Source organism: Enhydra lutris, unplaced genomic scaffold (genome assembly GCF_002288905.1).
Source record: "Enhydra lutris kenyoni isolate GAN:26980312 unplaced genomic scaffold, ASM228890v2 scaffoldscaffold9, whole genome shotgun sequence".
Taxonomy (NCBI): Eukaryota; Metazoa; Chordata; class Mammalia; order Carnivora; family Mustelidae; genus Enhydra; species Enhydra lutris.
This window is the reverse complement of record NW_019154093.1, coordinates 30,330,841-30,350,297: the sequence shown is the minus strand read 5'-3', so window position 1 is coordinate 30,350,297 and position 19,457 is coordinate 30,330,841. Positions and strand designations below refer to the sequence as shown.

Below are 19,457 nucleotides of genomic sequence, written 5' to 3'. Positions count from 1 at the left end.
TGGAGCAGAGAAGAGGAGCAGAGAGGAGCAGGAGAAGGTCACCCATGGAATCCTTTGCCTTCCAGATACAGGCCTGTACCCTCGTAGGCGATGCTCCCAGATATCTGTAAACAACACATGCTCCCCAGAAACTTAAACCATGAACAAGACACACATGCTCCATCTTTAATCATGCTGAACAAATAAACCAGAAACGATGTTTACGAAATCTGTCAATCTGCGAGAGGCCTACCTAATATTAGTTCTGTATCCAAATCTGAGTACAGCTGGGTTTTCGAGACTTCATGTTACATTGCTGCAGGCTCCTCTGCGGGAGCAGGACTGTTTAATTACCTGTCCCAGCTGCATTTAGCAACTCAACAAATCAACTATTTCATCTGTCTCTTTCAGTTGTCCACCCCTTCCATATTCCGAGTTCTTAGAGAGCAGAAAGTGCTAAAATGACAGGAGTGGGTGCAACAGACAGGTGATTGATGCCTTCACACACATTCCATGTTATGCTTTACTGATGTTTATTCAACGTGCTTTGCAAGGGGTCCTATTTAAATTGACAAAGTTAATGAGCAGCAGGGTTTTCATGATCCCGATGTGACAAGTAAAAGATACAAGGAAATATATCCAAGGAGAAGTATGACCATTGTGCGACTTACTGTCAGTGCTAAAATGATGAAGATCAAATGAGACCAAGCAAGCCAGAGCCCTTCAACCTGCAAGTGGAGAGACCTGTCACGAAGCAAACCGCAGTTCATTCATTTTGCTAAAAGCTCCACTTTTAGGACCCTAAAACAAGATATCAGAATGTGCAAGTGAGGGACGCCTGGGTGGCTCAGTTGGTTAAGCAGCTGCCTTCGGCTCAGGTCATGATCCCAGCGTCCTGGGATCGAGTCCCACATCGGGCTCCTTGCTCATCAGGGAGCCTGCTTCTCCCTCTGCCTCTGCCTGCCATTCTATCTGCCTGTGCTTGCTCTCTCTCCCTCTCTCTCTCTGACAAATAAATAAATAAAATCTTTAAAAGAAAAAAAAAAAAAGAATGTGCAAGTGAGAATATAAATGATGTTGCTTCGGGGGAAAAAACCCTTCTGGAGAGGAACAGATATGTCAGTAGGATGGGGGAGGATGCTTCCAAAAAAGCTAACCTCAAAATAGGACAGAAAGAAACCCATGATTAGTTCTTATAACACACACACAAACACACACACACAGAGACTGAAGATGTTAAATGCCATTTATGTTTAAAAGTTAGAGGGAAAGAATTACTAATTTTACCATAAAGAAAAAACAAACTTTCCAAGAATTTAGCTACAACTTTTAAAAAGTGAACACAGGGGCGCCTGGGTGGCTCAGTGGGTTAAAGCCTCTGCCTTCGGCTCAGGTCATGATCCCAGAGTCCTGGGATCGAGCCCCACATCGGGCTCTCTGCGCAGCAGGGAACCTGCTTCCCCTCCTTCTCTCTCTGCCTGCTCTCTGCCTGCTTGTGATAAAATCTTTAAAAAAAAGTGAAACACAACAAAAGCTTCTTGCCCATATAAAATTTTAATTCTGAATATTCAAAAAACACACATTGTGTGCTCTTCTGTACAAAAACACAATGAAAGTTCTTTTTAGTGGCCTAAAACCAAGGTCAAGAGTCAACTGGCATTTATCATTCTTTTTGTTGTTTAGCATTATCATTTTAAATATCATTGATGTTACCTGCCTAGTCCACATGATATTTGAACTTCTGACACCTGACCTAACACTTTGCACTTACGACTCTTGTTCTACCTTTGTTCTTGGTACTTCCTCCACCTGGAATATCCAGTTATTTCCCTGAACCCATTCTTCAGGGTACACTTCAAACGCCATCCTCCCAAGAAACCTCCTTTACCTTCCTTGAGGAAGTACCACCTCCTTCCTTGAGCAAATATAAGTCCTTTTGGTAATACCTGAACAGTAGAGTTCTCAGTGGAGTGAGGCAAAGAAATAATCACAATTTCCTATAGGAACCTCACCACAAACTACAGAACTAGAATATTGCCTGGGACGAACGAAATAAGACATGTGTATTTAAAAAAAAAAAATGTATGTATTCATTAGAGAGTGAGCAAATAAGAACAAGGGCAGGAGGGAGGGCTAGAGGGAGAGGGAGGGGCAGACTCCCTGCTGAGCAGGAAAGCCTGATGAGCCCCATCCCAGGACCATGGGATCATGACCTGAGGTAAGGGCAGCCGTTTAGCTGACTGAGCAACTCAGGCGCCCAAAGACCTGTGTATTTTTAAAAAGCTCCTGTTTCTGACAGGCCATCTACCCTAACTATGTACCTCAGTTACTACAGTGACTTGATTCTGTGCCTTTTGCTCTCCACTCAACAAGAGACCAGCAAAGTGTAAAATCACACACCTGAGAATTCATCAGCAGTAGCTGCCTCTGGGGAGGAGAATAAGTGAACTGGGATGAGAGAGAAACTTATTTTTTACAGGATGTACTTCCATAACTTTTTAATTTTAGATCTTGTCCATATGTTATTTATTCAGAAGAAAAAAGAATGGCATAGGTGTAGAAGCCAGACAACCTTGATGGGTTTCCTCATTTTGCCACTTTACTTGCTGCATCTGATCTTGGACAAGACTCTTTACCTCCTTGATGCTCAGTGTCCACATACCACGACTGGAAAGAAGAAAACAGCTGCTGACCAATAGGGTCACTGAGACAAATAAAGGAGAAACTGTATTTGAGACCAAGAACCCATCCTGGTAACGGAGTGTAACACCTGCAGCCACTCTTGGAGGGTCGGGTACATTCCAGTGCCTTAAAAGTTAGATTTGCTCTCATTGAGTGAGGGGGAAACACACGTTTGAATGTCCTTTGGTTCGGAGAATATAATTCAGAAAGGAAATAAAACGAAATCTGTCGGCCTGTCTTGTCAAAACCAGAGAACAGGACGTGTTATATTTCGTTTCCCACGGCGGGGATCTTCCTAACGCTCATTCCGAATCACGACTGATGGCCAGCAGAAAGGTCACTGGAATGAGCCTAATGCTCCTCCCTTGCAGCGCTATGATTATCTTGATAGTAAACAGTTGCCAAGAAAGCCATCCTTAAGCGTGCAAGTCTCCCCAGATGCGGGAAAACCGTTCTGCTGTCATGATTAACAGCTTCCTAGAAGCACTGCAGCTAATGCTCAAGCCACTGCAAATTGCTTTCGCCTCCCTCCTTCCCCACAACTCCGTCCACCTCACAAGAAAGCCTCATCTATGAACACTGGCCAGTAATAGATGAAGGTGCTTCTTGTATCATCATCCATTCCAGAGTAGTGGCAATGGGGTAGTAAACTGGAGGGACCTTCCGAAGACAGCTAGACCCTCAGGAACAGCAGCTCTGGCCATGAAACATGGCTTTCCTCATCACAAACCTGCTGAGACCGAAGAAAAACCTACAGCGTGACCTCAGATCTTGACACTGCTCTGCGTAAACCTTCCACTGGTGTTACTGGCATGGCAAGTGAAGCCCAGGCTTACCACCACGGATCTGGAAGCCCTACAGCCCCGGGTCTTCCTCGCCAGCCCATTTAACATTCAAGTCTTCACTTAGTTGGACCCTAACACTGTATCAAACAACCTCCACTCTCCCTACAAGCTGGCCCTGTCTTCTCACAGAGCTTTTACTCCTGCCACTCACCAGTCTCCCAGCTCCTCATTTCCTTATCTTTCAAGCTTGAGCTCAGAAAGGCTTTCTCTGGCTCTCTCTCCAAAATGCTCCCTCCTCCCGTTCTGCTGTCACCATCCTGTTAAAACTTTTGCATCACTAACGATCTACAACTAAGAATCTACAACCATATTATCAAACTATTTTTCACTTGTTTACTGTCATGCCCTTACCCAAGCCTGGAGTGCAGGCTCTGTGAGAGGAAAGACCTTTTCCGTGTTGCTGCCCACCACTGGTAGCAGTGTCTGGCACAGAGTAGGACTTCAGTAAACACTTCAGAGATGAATGAACATGTTCTAAACTGCAACCTGCCCCTGCCGCTATCTAGCTGTATAATTTGAGGTGAGCCACTGCACCTGCACAAACTTCGGTATCGTCATCTGTGAAGTTCTGCTAGGATACAGGCTCATTTACATAGAGTTTTTGAGTTTCCTCAAAAAGTGAATAGAGCTTACTCTACAATCCAGCAATTGCACTACTAGTAATGCATCCAAAGGATGCAAAAATACTGATTCAAAGGGGCACACGCATCCTGATGTTTAAAGCAACATTATCAACAATAGCCAAAGTACGGGAAAAGCTTGAATATCCATTACAGCACGTGAGCGCGTGTGTGCGTGCGCGCGCATGCATGCACATGCGCACACACACACACACACACACACACACACACACAGATAGGATTACTCAGCCACTAAAAAGAATAAAATGTTGCCATTTGCAACGATGTGGAAGCAGCTTATCCTAAGCAAAATAAGTCAGAAAAGACAAACCATATGATTTCACTCATATGCGGAATTTAATAAACAAAACAGATGAACATATGGTAAGGGGGGGGATAAAAAGAGAAGGAAGGAAGAAACCATAAGAGACCCTTAACTGTAGAGAACAAACTGAAGGTTGATGGAGGAAGGGTGGGTGGGGGTTACTCTAGCTGGGTGATCGATATTACGGTGGGCACTTATGATGAGCACTGGGTGTTACAGGCAAGTGATGAGTCACTAAATTCTATGCCTGAGACCAGTATTACACTATATGTTACCTAGAATTTAAACAAAAATTTGAAAAAAATAGTTTTTTCTTAAAGGAGACTTTAAAAGTTTAGAGACTAAAAATGAAGCACACAACTGGGCAACAAAATCACCATTTATTGAACAATTCTTATGTATTAGCATGGAGCTATATTAATTAAGGCATACATTATATATATTTATACTTAATCTTCCAACATAAGTATTATTGTTCATATTCTGTAGAAGAAAATTTAGGCTGCTTATTTCACTCCTTAAAATGCTTCCTCAGTTGTCACCTTTTTAATGAGGCTTTCTATGGTCAACCTATATAAAATTACAAATCCACTCTCTGTCCTGAATTCCTTATTTATCTGCCCTGCCTTAAATTCTGCATGACAATGTATCCCACTTATTTTTTTATCTCCCCTTATGAAAATACAAGTTCTACAAGGCAGAGATTTTTTTTTTTCCTCTGTTCTCTTCTGAAACCCCAGCACCCAGTAGAGGACCTGATACAAAGTAGGTAAAAGTATTTTAAAAATGAGTAATGAATTAATGAATGTACAGCTGAGTGCACAGATGATTTCTGAGGTAGTTCTGAAAGTCTGTACAGTTCAAAACCTTTCCACGTGTTGCTCCAGAGTTACTGAGTACACACACGTGTTTGTGTTTGTATATATTATATATATGTATACATATATACATATGTACATAATATACATGTATACATAATATACATTATATATGTATACATACATATATATGTACATATATATAATATATTGCATAAAAGTTGATCAGTAAAGAAATGAAATTAGTAAGACTGGTGACAAGGAACTAGGAAATGAAGGTGAGACAGAACATCTGTCTAGAAAAAGACAATGCCATTCCTTAAGATGCACAAAGTGCGATTATTATTTTTTTTACTTATTACAGAATATGATGATACAGGGTCTCACTGGGTTGGAACGTGGGAGGACAGACAACTAAAGCTGAACTGCATGATGAGCTGAGTCTGGTATGTTCCCCCCAAGAAGGTCTCTTGAGTTCTAAAGCTATTTGGGCAAGGAGGCTAAAAGCAAAGACTTCAGCAGCCCCAAAAGTACTGAGGAAACAGAATTGGCGTTCAGATCCCACCAAGAAGAGGGGACCAGTATACATTCCTGATTCATGTGGAACACCTGAGAGGCTAGGTCTTAGGAGCAAAGGCAAACCAGAAAGAGTCTAAACCTTACCAGAACTGTACCTCTGTCTCATCTCAGAGATAATCACCCATCCCCACCCCTCCACCCCCATCTCTCTCTCCCTTTCTCTCTCTCTCTCTCTCTCTCTCACACACACACACACACACACACACACACACAGTCTCCTTATCAGAAAAAAGAATAAGTCCCTGGACAAAGATAACATCACCTGAAGCCTTTGTAAGTTGCCCTACATAAGGTCGGGCAGTCAATTACATTATGGTATGAAGAAAGAGACAACCAAATAACAAAAGAAAGTACTGAATAATAGAAACACATATAAAGTTGATCCAGATACTGAAATTAACCGCTTAACATCCTTCTAAGCTGTGACTAATATGTTCAAGAAATACAGGAAAAGATGGCAAATACAGATTTTTTAAATTATAAATTCCACCAAAGAACATAACCTAAAAAGGAATAAACAGAAATTCTAGAACAGAACAGTATAACAAAAATTAAAATTAAGAACTAAATAGATGGGCTTTAACAACAGATTAGGCACAGGAAATTTACTAAACTGCAAGACAGATAAATAGAAAACATCCAATATCTAAGAGTTTAGTGTATATGAAAGAACAGTTTTAGGGGACAGCATCACTGATTTTTACAAATGATAAAAATAATAGGACATACTAGTAGGCACCTGCAACTCTTCTAGGCTCAGTGTATTTAATCCCTATAAAACCAATGAGGTAGGTAGTATCCTATTAAGATCTCCCTTTAATAGACAACAAAACTGAAACAGTTTAGATAATTCTGCAAGTGAGTGAATGGATAAGGCAGAATCTGAACTCGGGCAGTTTGACCCCAAAGTCCATGTAATCACTAAACTGCACTGCAGTGGTTAATAACAACTGAACTTTGGTGACGTTTTTATATTTGTTACTATCCTCTTAAATCCCTCCTAGCATAGTTAGATGGAATTAGTAATCAGTGACTGCTCTAATGATGACTTGTAAATAACTTAAAATTAACTATAAGTTATGACTTGTAAATAATTTAAAATTAATCATAAATTATGCCATGATGCTTTTATATGGCCCATTTGGAGAAAAGCTTGGTCAGCTGGTCCCATAGGTACAGCCAGGTAGTGACTCCAAATGCAGGCTAGCACAGGAGAAAAGAAATCTACAGTCTCAGCCTTGAAAATTCAAACCTATAAAATGACAGCCCATATAATATAAAAATTATGGAAGAGAAATATTCAACACAAATAAAGAAGTGGCAGAAATACCTAAAGAGATAACTTCTTACAAAACCTACATGGGACACCGAGAACTCCTCTCGAAGAGTGCATGTGACAGCAGAGTTTAAGCTGGACTTAGCTCATCGACCCATTTGGGACTATAGTATAAATCCTGAAACTATTCTAACGAGAACACCTTTCCTTTCTCATCATTGGTTGAGAAAGCCAACAAGAAGCCTTCTCTGACCTTCAAATGCCCTGCTTTCTGATTATCCAGAGGAGGAACTATAAAACTAGTGAGTAGTGAGAAAAAAACTAAAAATGCTGGGGGAAACTGTTACCGTCACCTCCTGGCATTCTGCCATTAGAAATAAAGCTCTCTCTACAAAATTTTCTAAGTTCAAGAAAAAATACCGCTTATAATGCACTTTTCTGTCTTTAGACATCTGGACCAAGATTTTGTAAGGTCTGTGTTTGTGGTCTTGATTTTTAGGAAACATTTTAAAAGTACTGATAATGTCTGCAGGGCTAACACATTCTGGAAAATGTTACTCTGTGTACCACCTGCAAGATGGGCAAAGCCATCAAAACTGGGGTTTTGGCTTCTGAACGTGGCACCCCATGTTCTTTCCAGGCATATCTAACCATCACCTTTCATAACAGTGAGAACCTGCCACATTTCAGGAAACATCTAAGACTAAATTCTGGAAACTTCTGGTCACAGCACAAACTTAGTTTCTTTGATGAGAACTTAGAGAAAGTTCTTCAAACAACAGAAAACTGGTAACATTTAAAAAAAAAATAATACTTACCTTTGAATATTTCTGTAATTCAGCATCATCTGCAATCTGTGTATCCAAAGTAGCAACCTAGTATTACAAGGAAAAAAAAAAACACTCCAATATTTGTAAAAGCGTAACTTCATTTCTTCTTAGGTTTTCTGAAAAAAGATCTGTAAACCCTATATATTGATAACACCATCTGATCTGCATTCTCATCTTTTTCTGATATTTCTGAAATCAGGAAGTACAACACATAATGCAAAACGTCAAATTCTTTTTGTTGTTACCGTTTTCTAGAGCAATCTTTTCCCCCTAAATTACTTGGTTGAACCAGAAGGGAATGGGCAAAACACATACGCTATTTTTAAAAATCCATGACCCTTAAAGTTTTAATATAATCCTGTTATAAGAAGTCCATAAAAATTTTATTCTTTTATCAAAGCCAAGAGCATAATCATTTTCACTTTTAAATTCAGGCCTTAAAATGAAGTTTGCGAGGTCAGTAAAGTGAGATGAGTTTGGAAAAACTGAGGCATCTGACTTTCCACAGCAAACTCCATCATTTCCCTGGGAGACATAGCTGGCAAGGACACAAACAGAAAGACCTGGCCTGGTGATCAGCTCATGGAATATACTTAAAGCTCTTAATCCTGGCCTAAAACTATTGTTCTAAGCCTCAGTGGTAGAGATCTACAGAAGTGAATTCCTAGCAAGCAAAATACTTCACTGATGATGTGCATCTGTAAGCTGTTAATAAAGTAGGGTGTATCTGGAGGGAGGGGATAAGTTAAGCAATGATCCAACTAAAGCTTCTAGAAGTACTGCATTTCACATAAGTAGATTCTAGAAGAAAAATGAAATCAGAAACATCAGTACACAAGGGTATGCATGCATTTATTTATCTTGCCTGGTTTCTCCTTTCTGCTCCTCATCCCTCAAGACAGCAAGAACCCTTGATGAATAAGTTGTCTCTTTAAATTCCCAACCTCAAATTCTGTCTCTTCTTTCTCACCATTATGTTATGCTCTCACTATGTGATAAATGAAATTTGGAGGAGTAGTGATGAGGATAAAATTTTAACTAAAAAGTGCTCATCACAAAACTGTCCCATGGATATATACTGGGACACCAAATTGCTTTATATATCAAACCACTATGAATAGTAGAAAAAGTTATTTGCTAAGGTGATAGATAGCCTAATGACAAAACAGCATTTAAAATCTATGAGGTAAAGAAGCAGCAGTTCATGAGGACCAAAAGCAAGTACGAAATTAGCAAGAATAGAATATGGAATGTTTTAACGCATCTTAATGATGCTGGAAATTTCCTGACAATACATAGTGGTTGCATGTTCTGAACCAAGAAAAGGGGAAAAAAAAAATCTCCAACCAGCCAACAAGCACTAATGATAAACATATGGGAGACAACATGAATGACAATAGAAATTTAATAGAATATTTTATTACTAATGCATTTAGTGAACATTGTAGACGCTTTTCCAAGCACAGCTTTCTGCTTTCACATGGATTCATAGGGGGGAGCATAATCAATCTCTTACTCGATGAATCTAATAACAGGTGAAAGGAAGTCTAATGGACCACTGGTGCTATAAACTTATACCTAACCTAAATTACTTCCTGTTCTCCCTAATACATTTGATAATCATTCTTTCATTTTTCTCATAAAACTGTAAGATTCTTTGTGAAACATAGGACTAATATCCACAGCCCTTTCAGTGTACAATAAAACAAACAGATCATAAAAGCAATCATAAAAATGCCAGCAATTTTAAGCAGCTGATACAGGTTACAAATTTAAAGGCAAGTCTTCTAAAATTCTTCTGCCTACTGTTGACTTAAATGTTTTCAACATGAACCGAGTGTCTGCTAATTATAACTGAAACTTGTGTGCAGTCCTTAATTGTTCTTACAGCTTAAAATGTTTAAAGAGGGGGGAAAAAAAAATCAATTGATCCCCTAGGGAAGAAAGGCAGGAGGGAAAATAAAGGCAAACTGGCTAATCTTGGGCTCTCCCATTTCTTTAAACTGCAATGTTAGGAGCTTGACATGCAATGAGACATGAATGTTTTTTATTACAATATTTTAACATACCATTACTTCATAATCCGGGCCCAACAGGTTTTCCCATCTAGATTTCAGCTCATTTTCTGGAGAGTCTGGGACCTTTTCTGGAGTTTAGAGAAAAAAAAAATGAAGCTACTATGAGCCAAACTTAACTACTAAATTCCTCAATAATAGCACAGTTCCAGTAAGTAAAAAGGAAATGAATATAAAGGAAAATGCATTAACTTGGGTCTACCAGGTAAAGTAAATCAGAGGTGACTTATAAGACTAACGTAAAATGTTAAGGCTAGTTGTGACCAAATTATGAAGGGGCTTTCGTTAAGGACGATTTCAAAGGGAAGACGAACTGATGAGTTAGAAATGAAATTTGAAATATACCCACTTTATATGTAAACAATCCTGAAGTTTACAAGTAAAATACATCTGGCTTTGCTTTACAATATGTTAAGACAAACAAGGATTTAATTTAAATGTTAATCACTTCAAAGTAATACCTTCCACTCACCCACAGAAAAAGTAAAAACTTATCAAGACATCTTTACTATCAACTGGGCATAGGAACACAATCCAATCAGACTTCTCATCTGGATAGATATAAAACCATGTCTGGTTTAATTCAACCAGGGAGATACAAGAGCTTTAACATACCAGAAACTCTGTGTACTTTGGTCTCATGTAGTTACTTAGTTATACCTTCGTGACTCTTGAGTATAATATTGCTTTTGCATACGTAAGATAACATTGCAGAACTAAGACAGATTTTAAGTGCTCTGCCTATCCTCCTTTATGGTCTTAGCCAGAAGCTCAGGATACAGTTGCTAGTCTGAATAACGCCTAATAGGCAAAAGTTGAAGTACTAAAATACAATTTCAACTTATATCCATAGCAGTAGCAGAAAATAAACAAACCTTCACCTTTTTTTCTGTAAGTTAAAGAAAAACTCTTTTAATTTTGTCACAAGATTAAACAAGTCACAGAACACTTACTCCAGCTGACATAACCATCTGTCTAAAATCAAACATAACTTGCAACATCAGCTCTTTCAGTCCGCAGCATGGACAGCTCATCTTGGATGCATATAATGCTTAATTACATAACACAAATCATCAAGTAAAGGCTAACCTCAGAATTCAGAGACTAAGACTAATAAACACCAAAGAGCTTAACTCACTAGATGTTATCCATGTGAAAACAAGGATATTCGTAAAAGAATATCCATGAAATAACTACATCAACGGACATGCTAGTTTACATGTAGGGGATAACTAACCAAAGATCTTATTAAAAGCAAAATAATCACTTATGTGGGCTCTGTACTTTTGTGCCTATCTATTGTTGTCAACAATATATAGGCACAATTTCCGGAAGAAATTACATTATGACGACGTGGATGGAACTGGAGGGTATTGTGCTGAGCAAAATAAATCAGTCAGAGAAAGACAATTATCATATGATCTCTCTGATATGATGAATTTGAGAGGCAGGGCAGGGGGTTGTGGGGGGCAGGAAGGGAAAAAAATGAAACAAGATGGGACCAGGGAAGGAGACAAACCATAAAAGACTTTTTTTTTTTTTAGATTTTATTTATTTATTTGACAGACAGAGATCACAAGTAGGCACAGAGGCAGGCAGGGAGAGGGAGAGGCATGCTTCCTGCTGAGCAGAGATCCCAATGCGGGGCTTGATCCCAGGACCCTGAGACCATGACCTGAGCCGAAGGCAGAGGCTTAACCCACTGAGCCACCCAGGTGCCCCCATAAGAGACTCTTAATCTCAGGAAACAAACTAAGGACTGCTGGGGGACTGTGGAGGGGGGATAGGGTGGCTAGGTGATGGACATTGGGGAGGGTATGTGTTATGGTAAGTGCTGTGAATTGTGTAAGACTGATGATTCACAGACCTGTACCCTCAAAGCAAATAATACATTAAATGTTAATTTAAAAAAAGAGAAAAATTACGTTATGAGTTCGACCATCTTTGTTAAATTTCTCCCGTGCAGCAGTTTCTTATCCGGTAAGCTAATTTGCAATTAGCAATCCGGTAAGCTAATTTGGTTGAATTGTAAGCTTAAAAACATGATATTTAAAGATGACATTTCATACACGTGTATAAAACAATGGTATCTCACCTACAGTTCACTTAACTACTTCATCTTTCATTTGTACAATGGAAGTACAGATAGTCACGAGTTTTAAAGCATAGCGCAAAGTTAAGTACCAGAAGAGAAAGACTATTTTCATAGCCCAATAAATCCTGAGCTACGCAAAGTGACTTAAAAATGAATAGTATGATGATCCAAAACAATTATTCAAATGGCAATGAAGGGGAGCAGAATATGCCACCCCAAAATATGCCATATTAGCATGTAGAATTTTTTTTTTAAAGATTTTATTTATTTGACACAGAGAGAAAGATCACAAGTAGGCAGAGAGGCAAGCAGAGAGAGAGGGAGAAGCAGGCTCCCCACTGAGCAGAGAGCCCGATGTGGGGCTCGATCCCAGGACCCTGAGATCATGACCTGAGCTGAAGGCAGAGGCTTTAACCCACTGAGCCACCCAGGCGCCCCAGCATGTAGAATATTTTGAACTAAAGGCAATCAAGACCAAGCAGACTCAGGAAAAACTTTTACCTCTCCCTTAACTATCCAGAAGAATTTAGATAGGAGGCCTATACCAGAAAGAACAATTACCAGAGAGAACTTTTTTATCTGAAAGACCTATTGGCATGGCAGAGCAAACTTTTAATTACCAAACATTTGCTTTTCTTACCATGCTATGAATTACCCTCCTCATCTTTGAAGCCCCAGGCCTCCATCCCATTCCTTAATTTAGAATGGCATATGAGGCTCAACTGCCCAACTTACTCTTGGATCTCCTATTTTTTTTTTAATTTTAATTTTTATTTATTTGACACAGAGAGAGAGATCACAAGTAGGCAGAGAGGCAGGCAGAAAGAGAGGAAGCAGGCTCCCCACTGAGCGGAGAGCCCCATGTGGGGCTCAATCCCAGGACCCTGAGATCATGGCCAAAGGCAGAGGCTTAACCCACTGAGCCACCCAGACGCCCCTTGGGTCTCCTATTTTTATGGGGCTTCCATACTTAGGAAATTTGTTTTCTCCCATTAATCTGTTTTATATCAATTTAATTATTAGACCAGTCAAAGAACCTGGAGGGGAAGAAGGGAAACTTTTTCTGCCCCTATAGCAAAAAAGCTAATTTCTTAGCAGTTCAACGACCTTGGTCTTACTGTCAAGATGAAATTATACATATTCATAAAGAAAAAAATGCAATGAGATTGATCCAAAAAGAGCAGATAAAAGTGTCTGAAAATATTTCTAACTTCAGAATGTACTTGATTTTCACACAACAGTTCCATGAAAATCTATGTGGGTTCACTTGAATTTATTTATTTTTTTTTTTAAGATTTTTTTTTTTTTTTTTTATTTGACAGACAGATCACAAGTAGGCAGAGAGGCAGGCAGAGAGAGACAGGAGGAGGAGGCAGGCTCCCTGCTGAGCAGAGAGCCCGATGCGGGACTCGATCCCAGGACCCTGAGATCATGACCTGAGCCGAAGGCAGAGGCTTTTAACCACTGAGCCACCCAGGTGCTCTGGTTCACTTGAATTTAAAAAGCAAGGATCTAACCACAATCCACTTGGGTCAAAAAGAATAAGATAAATTTCCAAATTATAGGAAATTTTTTAACTTGAGTGAGGGGTTACTCCTCCCTTCAGGTCATCCTTTCTTGAAACAAGGCAATCAAAGCCAAAACTTCCCTGGAAGAGGATGATGTTAAGTATCCCATTTCATTTAACTATCAAGGCTTTCCAGAGCACCTCTGTGCAGAGAATTGGGTGAGACTGCTATTCCAAATGCTTCCAGAACAGAGTCAACTATGTAGCCAAGTATCAGAGTACAAAGTGAAAAGGACAAGGTTGCACATAAATTAAAAAGAAGATTAAAATATAAGTACACAGGAACCTGACAATTTGATAAAACATGTAAATATGTATGTTATAAATTATTATGGTAAAAGGAAATACTGCTATATGTATACAGATAGCTAGATATCTATAGCTATGTCAATGATAATACATGTTCACATATGCGCTAATTAAAAGTGCTGACAAGACTAAAAAATAGTTAACACATACTAATAAAAATGCATGAAAAATTAATTAAACAAAGATTAAGCAATAACATGCTTAGTCCCCAACTGCCACAAGTGTTAAGATGTTGATATTAAGAATATCCTATATTGGGGCACCTGGGTGGCTCAGTGGGTTAAAGCCTCTGCCTTTGGCTCAGGTCATGGTCCCAGAGTCCTGGGATCGAGCCCCACATCGGCCTCTCTGCTCAGTGGGGAGCCTGCTTCCTCCTCTCACTCTCTGCCTGCCTCTCAGCCTACTTGTGATCTCTGTCTGACAAATAAATAAATAAAATCTTTAAAAAATATATTAAAAAAAAGAATATCCTATATTGGGGTGCCTGGGTGGCTTAGTGGGTTAAAGCCTGTGCTTCGGTTTGGGTCATGATCTCAGAGTTCTGGGATCAAGTTCCAAGTTGGGCTCCTTGCTCAGTGGGGAACCTCCTTTTCCCTCTGCCTGCTGCTCCCTGTGCTTGTGTCAAATAAGTAAAATCTTTAAAAAAAAAGAATATCTTATTTTGGGGGCAGTCAGGTGGCTCAGTCTGTTAAGCATCTGCCTGGTCCTGGGATGAGCCCCGTGTCTGCTCCCTGCTCAGCGGAGAGTATGCTTCTTCCTTTCCCCCTGCCCCTGCGCTCGCTTGCTCTCTCTCACTCAAATAAATAAATATTAAAAAAAAAAAAAAAAGAATATCCTATTTCGTATCTTTAAAATGCTTCTAAAATTTCTCACGTTAAATTAACTATAAAGAGAGAAAACGGTTAATAGATGAGAAAGTCAAGTCACTTTGTTTGGAATTGAATGCTCTGTGCCTACCTAATTTTTCTACGCCTTGCATGTTGTCATTTTTCAGATTATCCATTCTTTCTTCAGTTTCCTCATCCCCACCATCCAGATCAGTTTCCGTTTCCACTGCTCCAGTTAGGTAGCGGGCTGGTGTTTCCGATGGCTCTACAGCAGTTCCTAAAATAAGAATTGCTAACTTGAATCACTAGCAGCTGAAGAGCGTATTTAAGTGAGGTTATTCCAGTCCTGTTCACAACCTCATTACAAACATCTTAGGTAAATTACATATATGATGCCTTTATTGAAAAGGATAAGGAACCAGGCAATGGGAAGGTAAGATCAAGGTCTAGTTGTTGACAAAGCAGAAGTAAATACTTTTCCACAAAGCCTTGGAAAAGAAAAAGAACACTGAGATCTTACGAAAAAGAACAGTGAGGTCTTACACTCTTGTGGTTATGGTCGGTAAGGAGCAAGACAGGCAAAATAAGCCCATTCCAGTGCTCTGGGCTCTCCTAGGTTTTGGCACGACATCATGATCAGTTAAAAACAAAAAATAATAGTAACTCTACATAGGTTACTTTATGAATTGGAAAGGAACTGGAGAGAATTCTCCTGTTTGCAGTGTTTCCTCCCTTAGCTAAATTGAGCTAAGTAAAGCTTTCAATCTCAAGCATGCAAGTCATTACCTATCTCTTAAACATAAGAAAGGTTGAATAAGAGTCATTTTAGGTCATTTTTATTTTTTCCAATTTTTTAAAAAAGATCTTTATTTATTTATTTGACAGAGAGAGAGGGTGACAGCGAGAGAGGGAACACAAGCAGGGAAAGCGAGAGAGGGAGAAACAGGCTCTCTGCTGAGCAGGGAGCCCGATGCAGGACTCGATCCCAGGACCCCAGGATCATGACCTGAGCTAAAGGTAGACACTTAACCAACTGAGCCACCCAGGCTCCCCATTTTAGGTCATTTAAAAATGATCACCCATGATGTACAAAGTATTCCTACCAAAAATATTTAACCTGGATCTAAGGCTTTATATCTAGCTTCTCACAGGAAATGTAGTGGATAGAGGAACAAGCTGAATTATACAAGGACAATTAAATTCAGTATGTAGTATTCTAGTGACTAATGGACAAATCCCTTTACAAAAGTCTGTGCCACAGAGGCAGGGGTGGGGAATTCTTCTAGATTAATGCAGGTAACAAGTCCAATGTGTGACTGAATCTTGGTTTTTGTGAGGTTTTTCCTTCAGAGAGGGGTAAGCAGGAAAAGAAGCTGCAAAAGACATTTGGGGGCAATGTGTTAAGTATCTGACATTAGGGAATTACTATTAATTGTTTTGGTATGATAATGATATTATTATTATAATATTTTCATTTTTAGAAACTAGAGATTTAAGTATGTAGGACTAAAGTGCCATGATGTCTACTACTCACTCTTAAATAATTAAGGAAAAAGAGAAATAGATGAAACAAATATGGCAAAACATTAACAGCTGAATCTAAATGGTGGGTTTGTATCTGTTATATTATTTTTCAATTTTTCTGTATGCTTAAAAATTTTTACAATACTGTTGACCCATGAACAATCGGGGGACTAGAGGCACTTCCCCTCCCCATGCAACTGAAAACCCACATAAAACTTCTGAATCCCCCCAAATATAACTACTAATAGGGTACTGTTGACTAGAAGCCTTACTGATTGTGTAGTAAATTAACATAATTTGTATATTATGTGTATTATATACTGTATTCTTACAATAAAGCTAGAGAAAAGAAAAAGTTATTAAGAAAATCGTAAGAAAATACATTTACAGAAAATACAGTACAGTACTGTATTTGACAAAAATCCATGTATGAGTGGACCTACACAGTTCAAAACTGTGCTATTCAAGGGTCAACTATAAAAAGCTGAAAAATATAACCGGTTAAAAGTTATGATCTTGGGACACTTGGGTGGCCCAGTCAGTTAAGTGACCAACTTTTGATTTCCACTGGAGTTGTGATCTTGGAGTCCTGGGATCAAGTTGCATGTGGGCCTCCCCACTCAACAGGGCATCTGCTTCCCTCCCTCTCTCTCTCTCTGCTCCTCCCCGACTAGGTGCTTGGGCTCCCCCACACACTCTCTCTCAAATAGATAAATCTTTAAAAATAAATAAATATTGTAAAAAAAAAAAAAAAACTTTTTAACTTCCTATGATCTTAACATGACATTTTTAACCACACCTAAAATTTCTTAGATCATTAATCCATTGACACACAGGAAAAGCACAGTCTACTTCTAGCCCAAGTAATATGCCCAGAAGCTGCTAGTGTCCCTGAGGAAAATAGTTACATACCAGAGTTTACAGTACAGAGCAGTACAGGATATAATTGTATGCTACAAGTAGTATACAAACTGGTACACAAATAAGATATACAAGACATACGAACAGTAGGAGTGTAGAGGAGAAAAAGACTTTAGAATGGTAGAGGAAAGTATTGTGCAAGAGCTATAAGTGCGGTTTGCTTCCGTAAAACAGACAAATGCTGGCTCTGGAAGACAGGCAAAAATGTTGTTATGTGGGGCAGGGAACCCAGGCATCACCATTCACCTACATTACAGTGGCTGCACATAAAGCAGGTGATTGCTACAAGGTGTGATAAATGCTACAGTAGAACACTCTTCCAAGGGTGCTAGTAAAGCCCACAGGAAGGACCTCTCAACCACAGAAGGAAGACATGCAAATTTAGAGTAAAAATTTATCCCAACATAAATTTAAAATGGAGGCATGCGCAGGAAAGAATTGCTAATTCGTAGATGACATATTTTATTTGATATAGTAGACTGAAGCCAAGGGCTCTATCAGAGCTATTAAAAACCATTATGTTGATATAAATATTTATGTAAACCTTTTAAGGTCAATATAGCATTTGTACAATTTGTACTATTTAGGCAATTTTTAATTTCATATATACGACGCAGTTGACAGGGCATCTGTCTTTCAGCAGCAAAATTTCCACTATCACATAAAACTTAAAAAGTTCCAATTTAAATATAAATCAATACAGGTTGAAAGAAAGGCTTCCAGGCTTATTATATCTTCAAAAAAGACGGGGGGGGGGAATGTATTCCTCTTCTGACAAATTCTAATGGAATGATTTCTTACTCACTAGTTCTATAACTAGTCATTCATTTTAAACTGAATTTGTTTTAGGACTGCCAAGTTTTTTTGATCTACACATTATTAATAACTTGGTAATTAAAAAAACTGGCATGCATACAATTATATATTTGTTCTATAATGAAAATTTGCTATTCCTTAATCAAAATAACAAATGTTTCACAAATAAAAATGTCCTTATCAGAAACCCAGGTTTTATTTTCCCCCTCTGTATTTCAAAGAATAAATCAGGAGACATTAGAATCAAATATATTGTTAGAAGTCATTTGAAATCTGAAGTGTACAAAATGTCAAAGCATTAGACAAACGAGAGTCCCTAGAACAAAAGGTGCCAAAGCTTTATTATTCAAATATAATAAATGAAATTTAGAAGCTTTTTGGAAAAATGATTTCCGTCTCCATTTGGAACAGCTTGCAGAGCTTAATGCATGTCAGGGTTCGTGTTCTAACATTTGGATAGGCACCTCATAATAAGCAAAGGAAAACTCTTCTTCAGTGCACAAATGAGCTGATTCATTTCAACATCACTGCATTACAAAAGATGGGAAGTTATTCCTTCCCAGACTCATGGGACAACTTCCATAAGTAAGCTATCCTCCAAGCCCAGACTTGGTGGTGGGAAGAGGGACAGTGGCATAAGCTACCTGGGTCTGAAGGCCATTCAAGTGGAGAAGCAGATGAAGACGCCTCCCTTCGAACCCTTCGAACCAGGGTTAGATGTACCACTTGGCCTGCATTCCGTAATACTTCAACAACATCCTGGTTGGCAAAACCCTGAATATCCACACCATCCACCTAAAACATTAAGAGACACATTACACAGAGGTTTCAAGTTAGCCGCTGTTTTCAATTCTGGCGAGGCAGAATAAAATCAGGCCTCTATCCCCTGCAAAATCCCAAGGTATTTCCTAAGCCAAGAGTGATGAAAGATGCCTCCTTAGATGGATCTGAAGGACAAAGATTCAAATGACAGCAATAAACATTTGTTTCTATGTAAACCACGAAATTAAATGTATGTGTCTATGTAGATGTGTGTGCTTATGCTTCAAAAATATTATTCAAATAAACTTCAAAATTTAACAAATTTCTACTAAATGGAGAAAGACCAGCCTGAATGGACAACGGGTAATTACAACATTCTCAAACATATAAAATACCTCAAATCTGTATGTACTTAAAACTATTTACTGTTAGTAGAAAAATTACTTTCATGAAGAGATGAAAAGAGCTGGTTAATAGCCTACTAGAATGCATATAAAATGAGTGAGTATACAGAACACAGAGGTGCCTGAAAGTCTTTTTTAGGAGACTGCTAGAACACCTTTCAGGGGTGTGTGTGTGTGTGTGTGTGTGTGTGTGTGTGTGTGTG

At 38.9% G+C, this 19,457-nt stretch overlaps 1 protein-coding gene across 1 annotated transcript in view; it reads right to left on the bottom strand.

The window, feature by feature from the left end:
- Positions 1-19,457, bottom strand: part of LOC111142889 (PATJ, crumbs cell polarity complex component) — a 372,385-nt gene that overhangs the window by 310,544 nt on the left and 42,384 nt on the right. Inside the window, exons 11-14 of the mRNA XM_022496281.1 lie at positions 18,733-18,883; positions 14,958-15,104; positions 10,024-10,100; positions 7,943-7,999 (exon numbers count right to left, since the gene is read on the bottom strand). Of these exons, the coding sequence (XP_022351989.1) occupies positions 7,943-7,999; positions 10,024-10,100; positions 14,958-15,104; positions 18,733-18,883 (432 nt within the window). The remainder of the gene's footprint in view (positions 1-7,942; positions 8,000-10,023; positions 10,101-14,957; positions 15,105-18,732; positions 18,884-19,457) is intronic.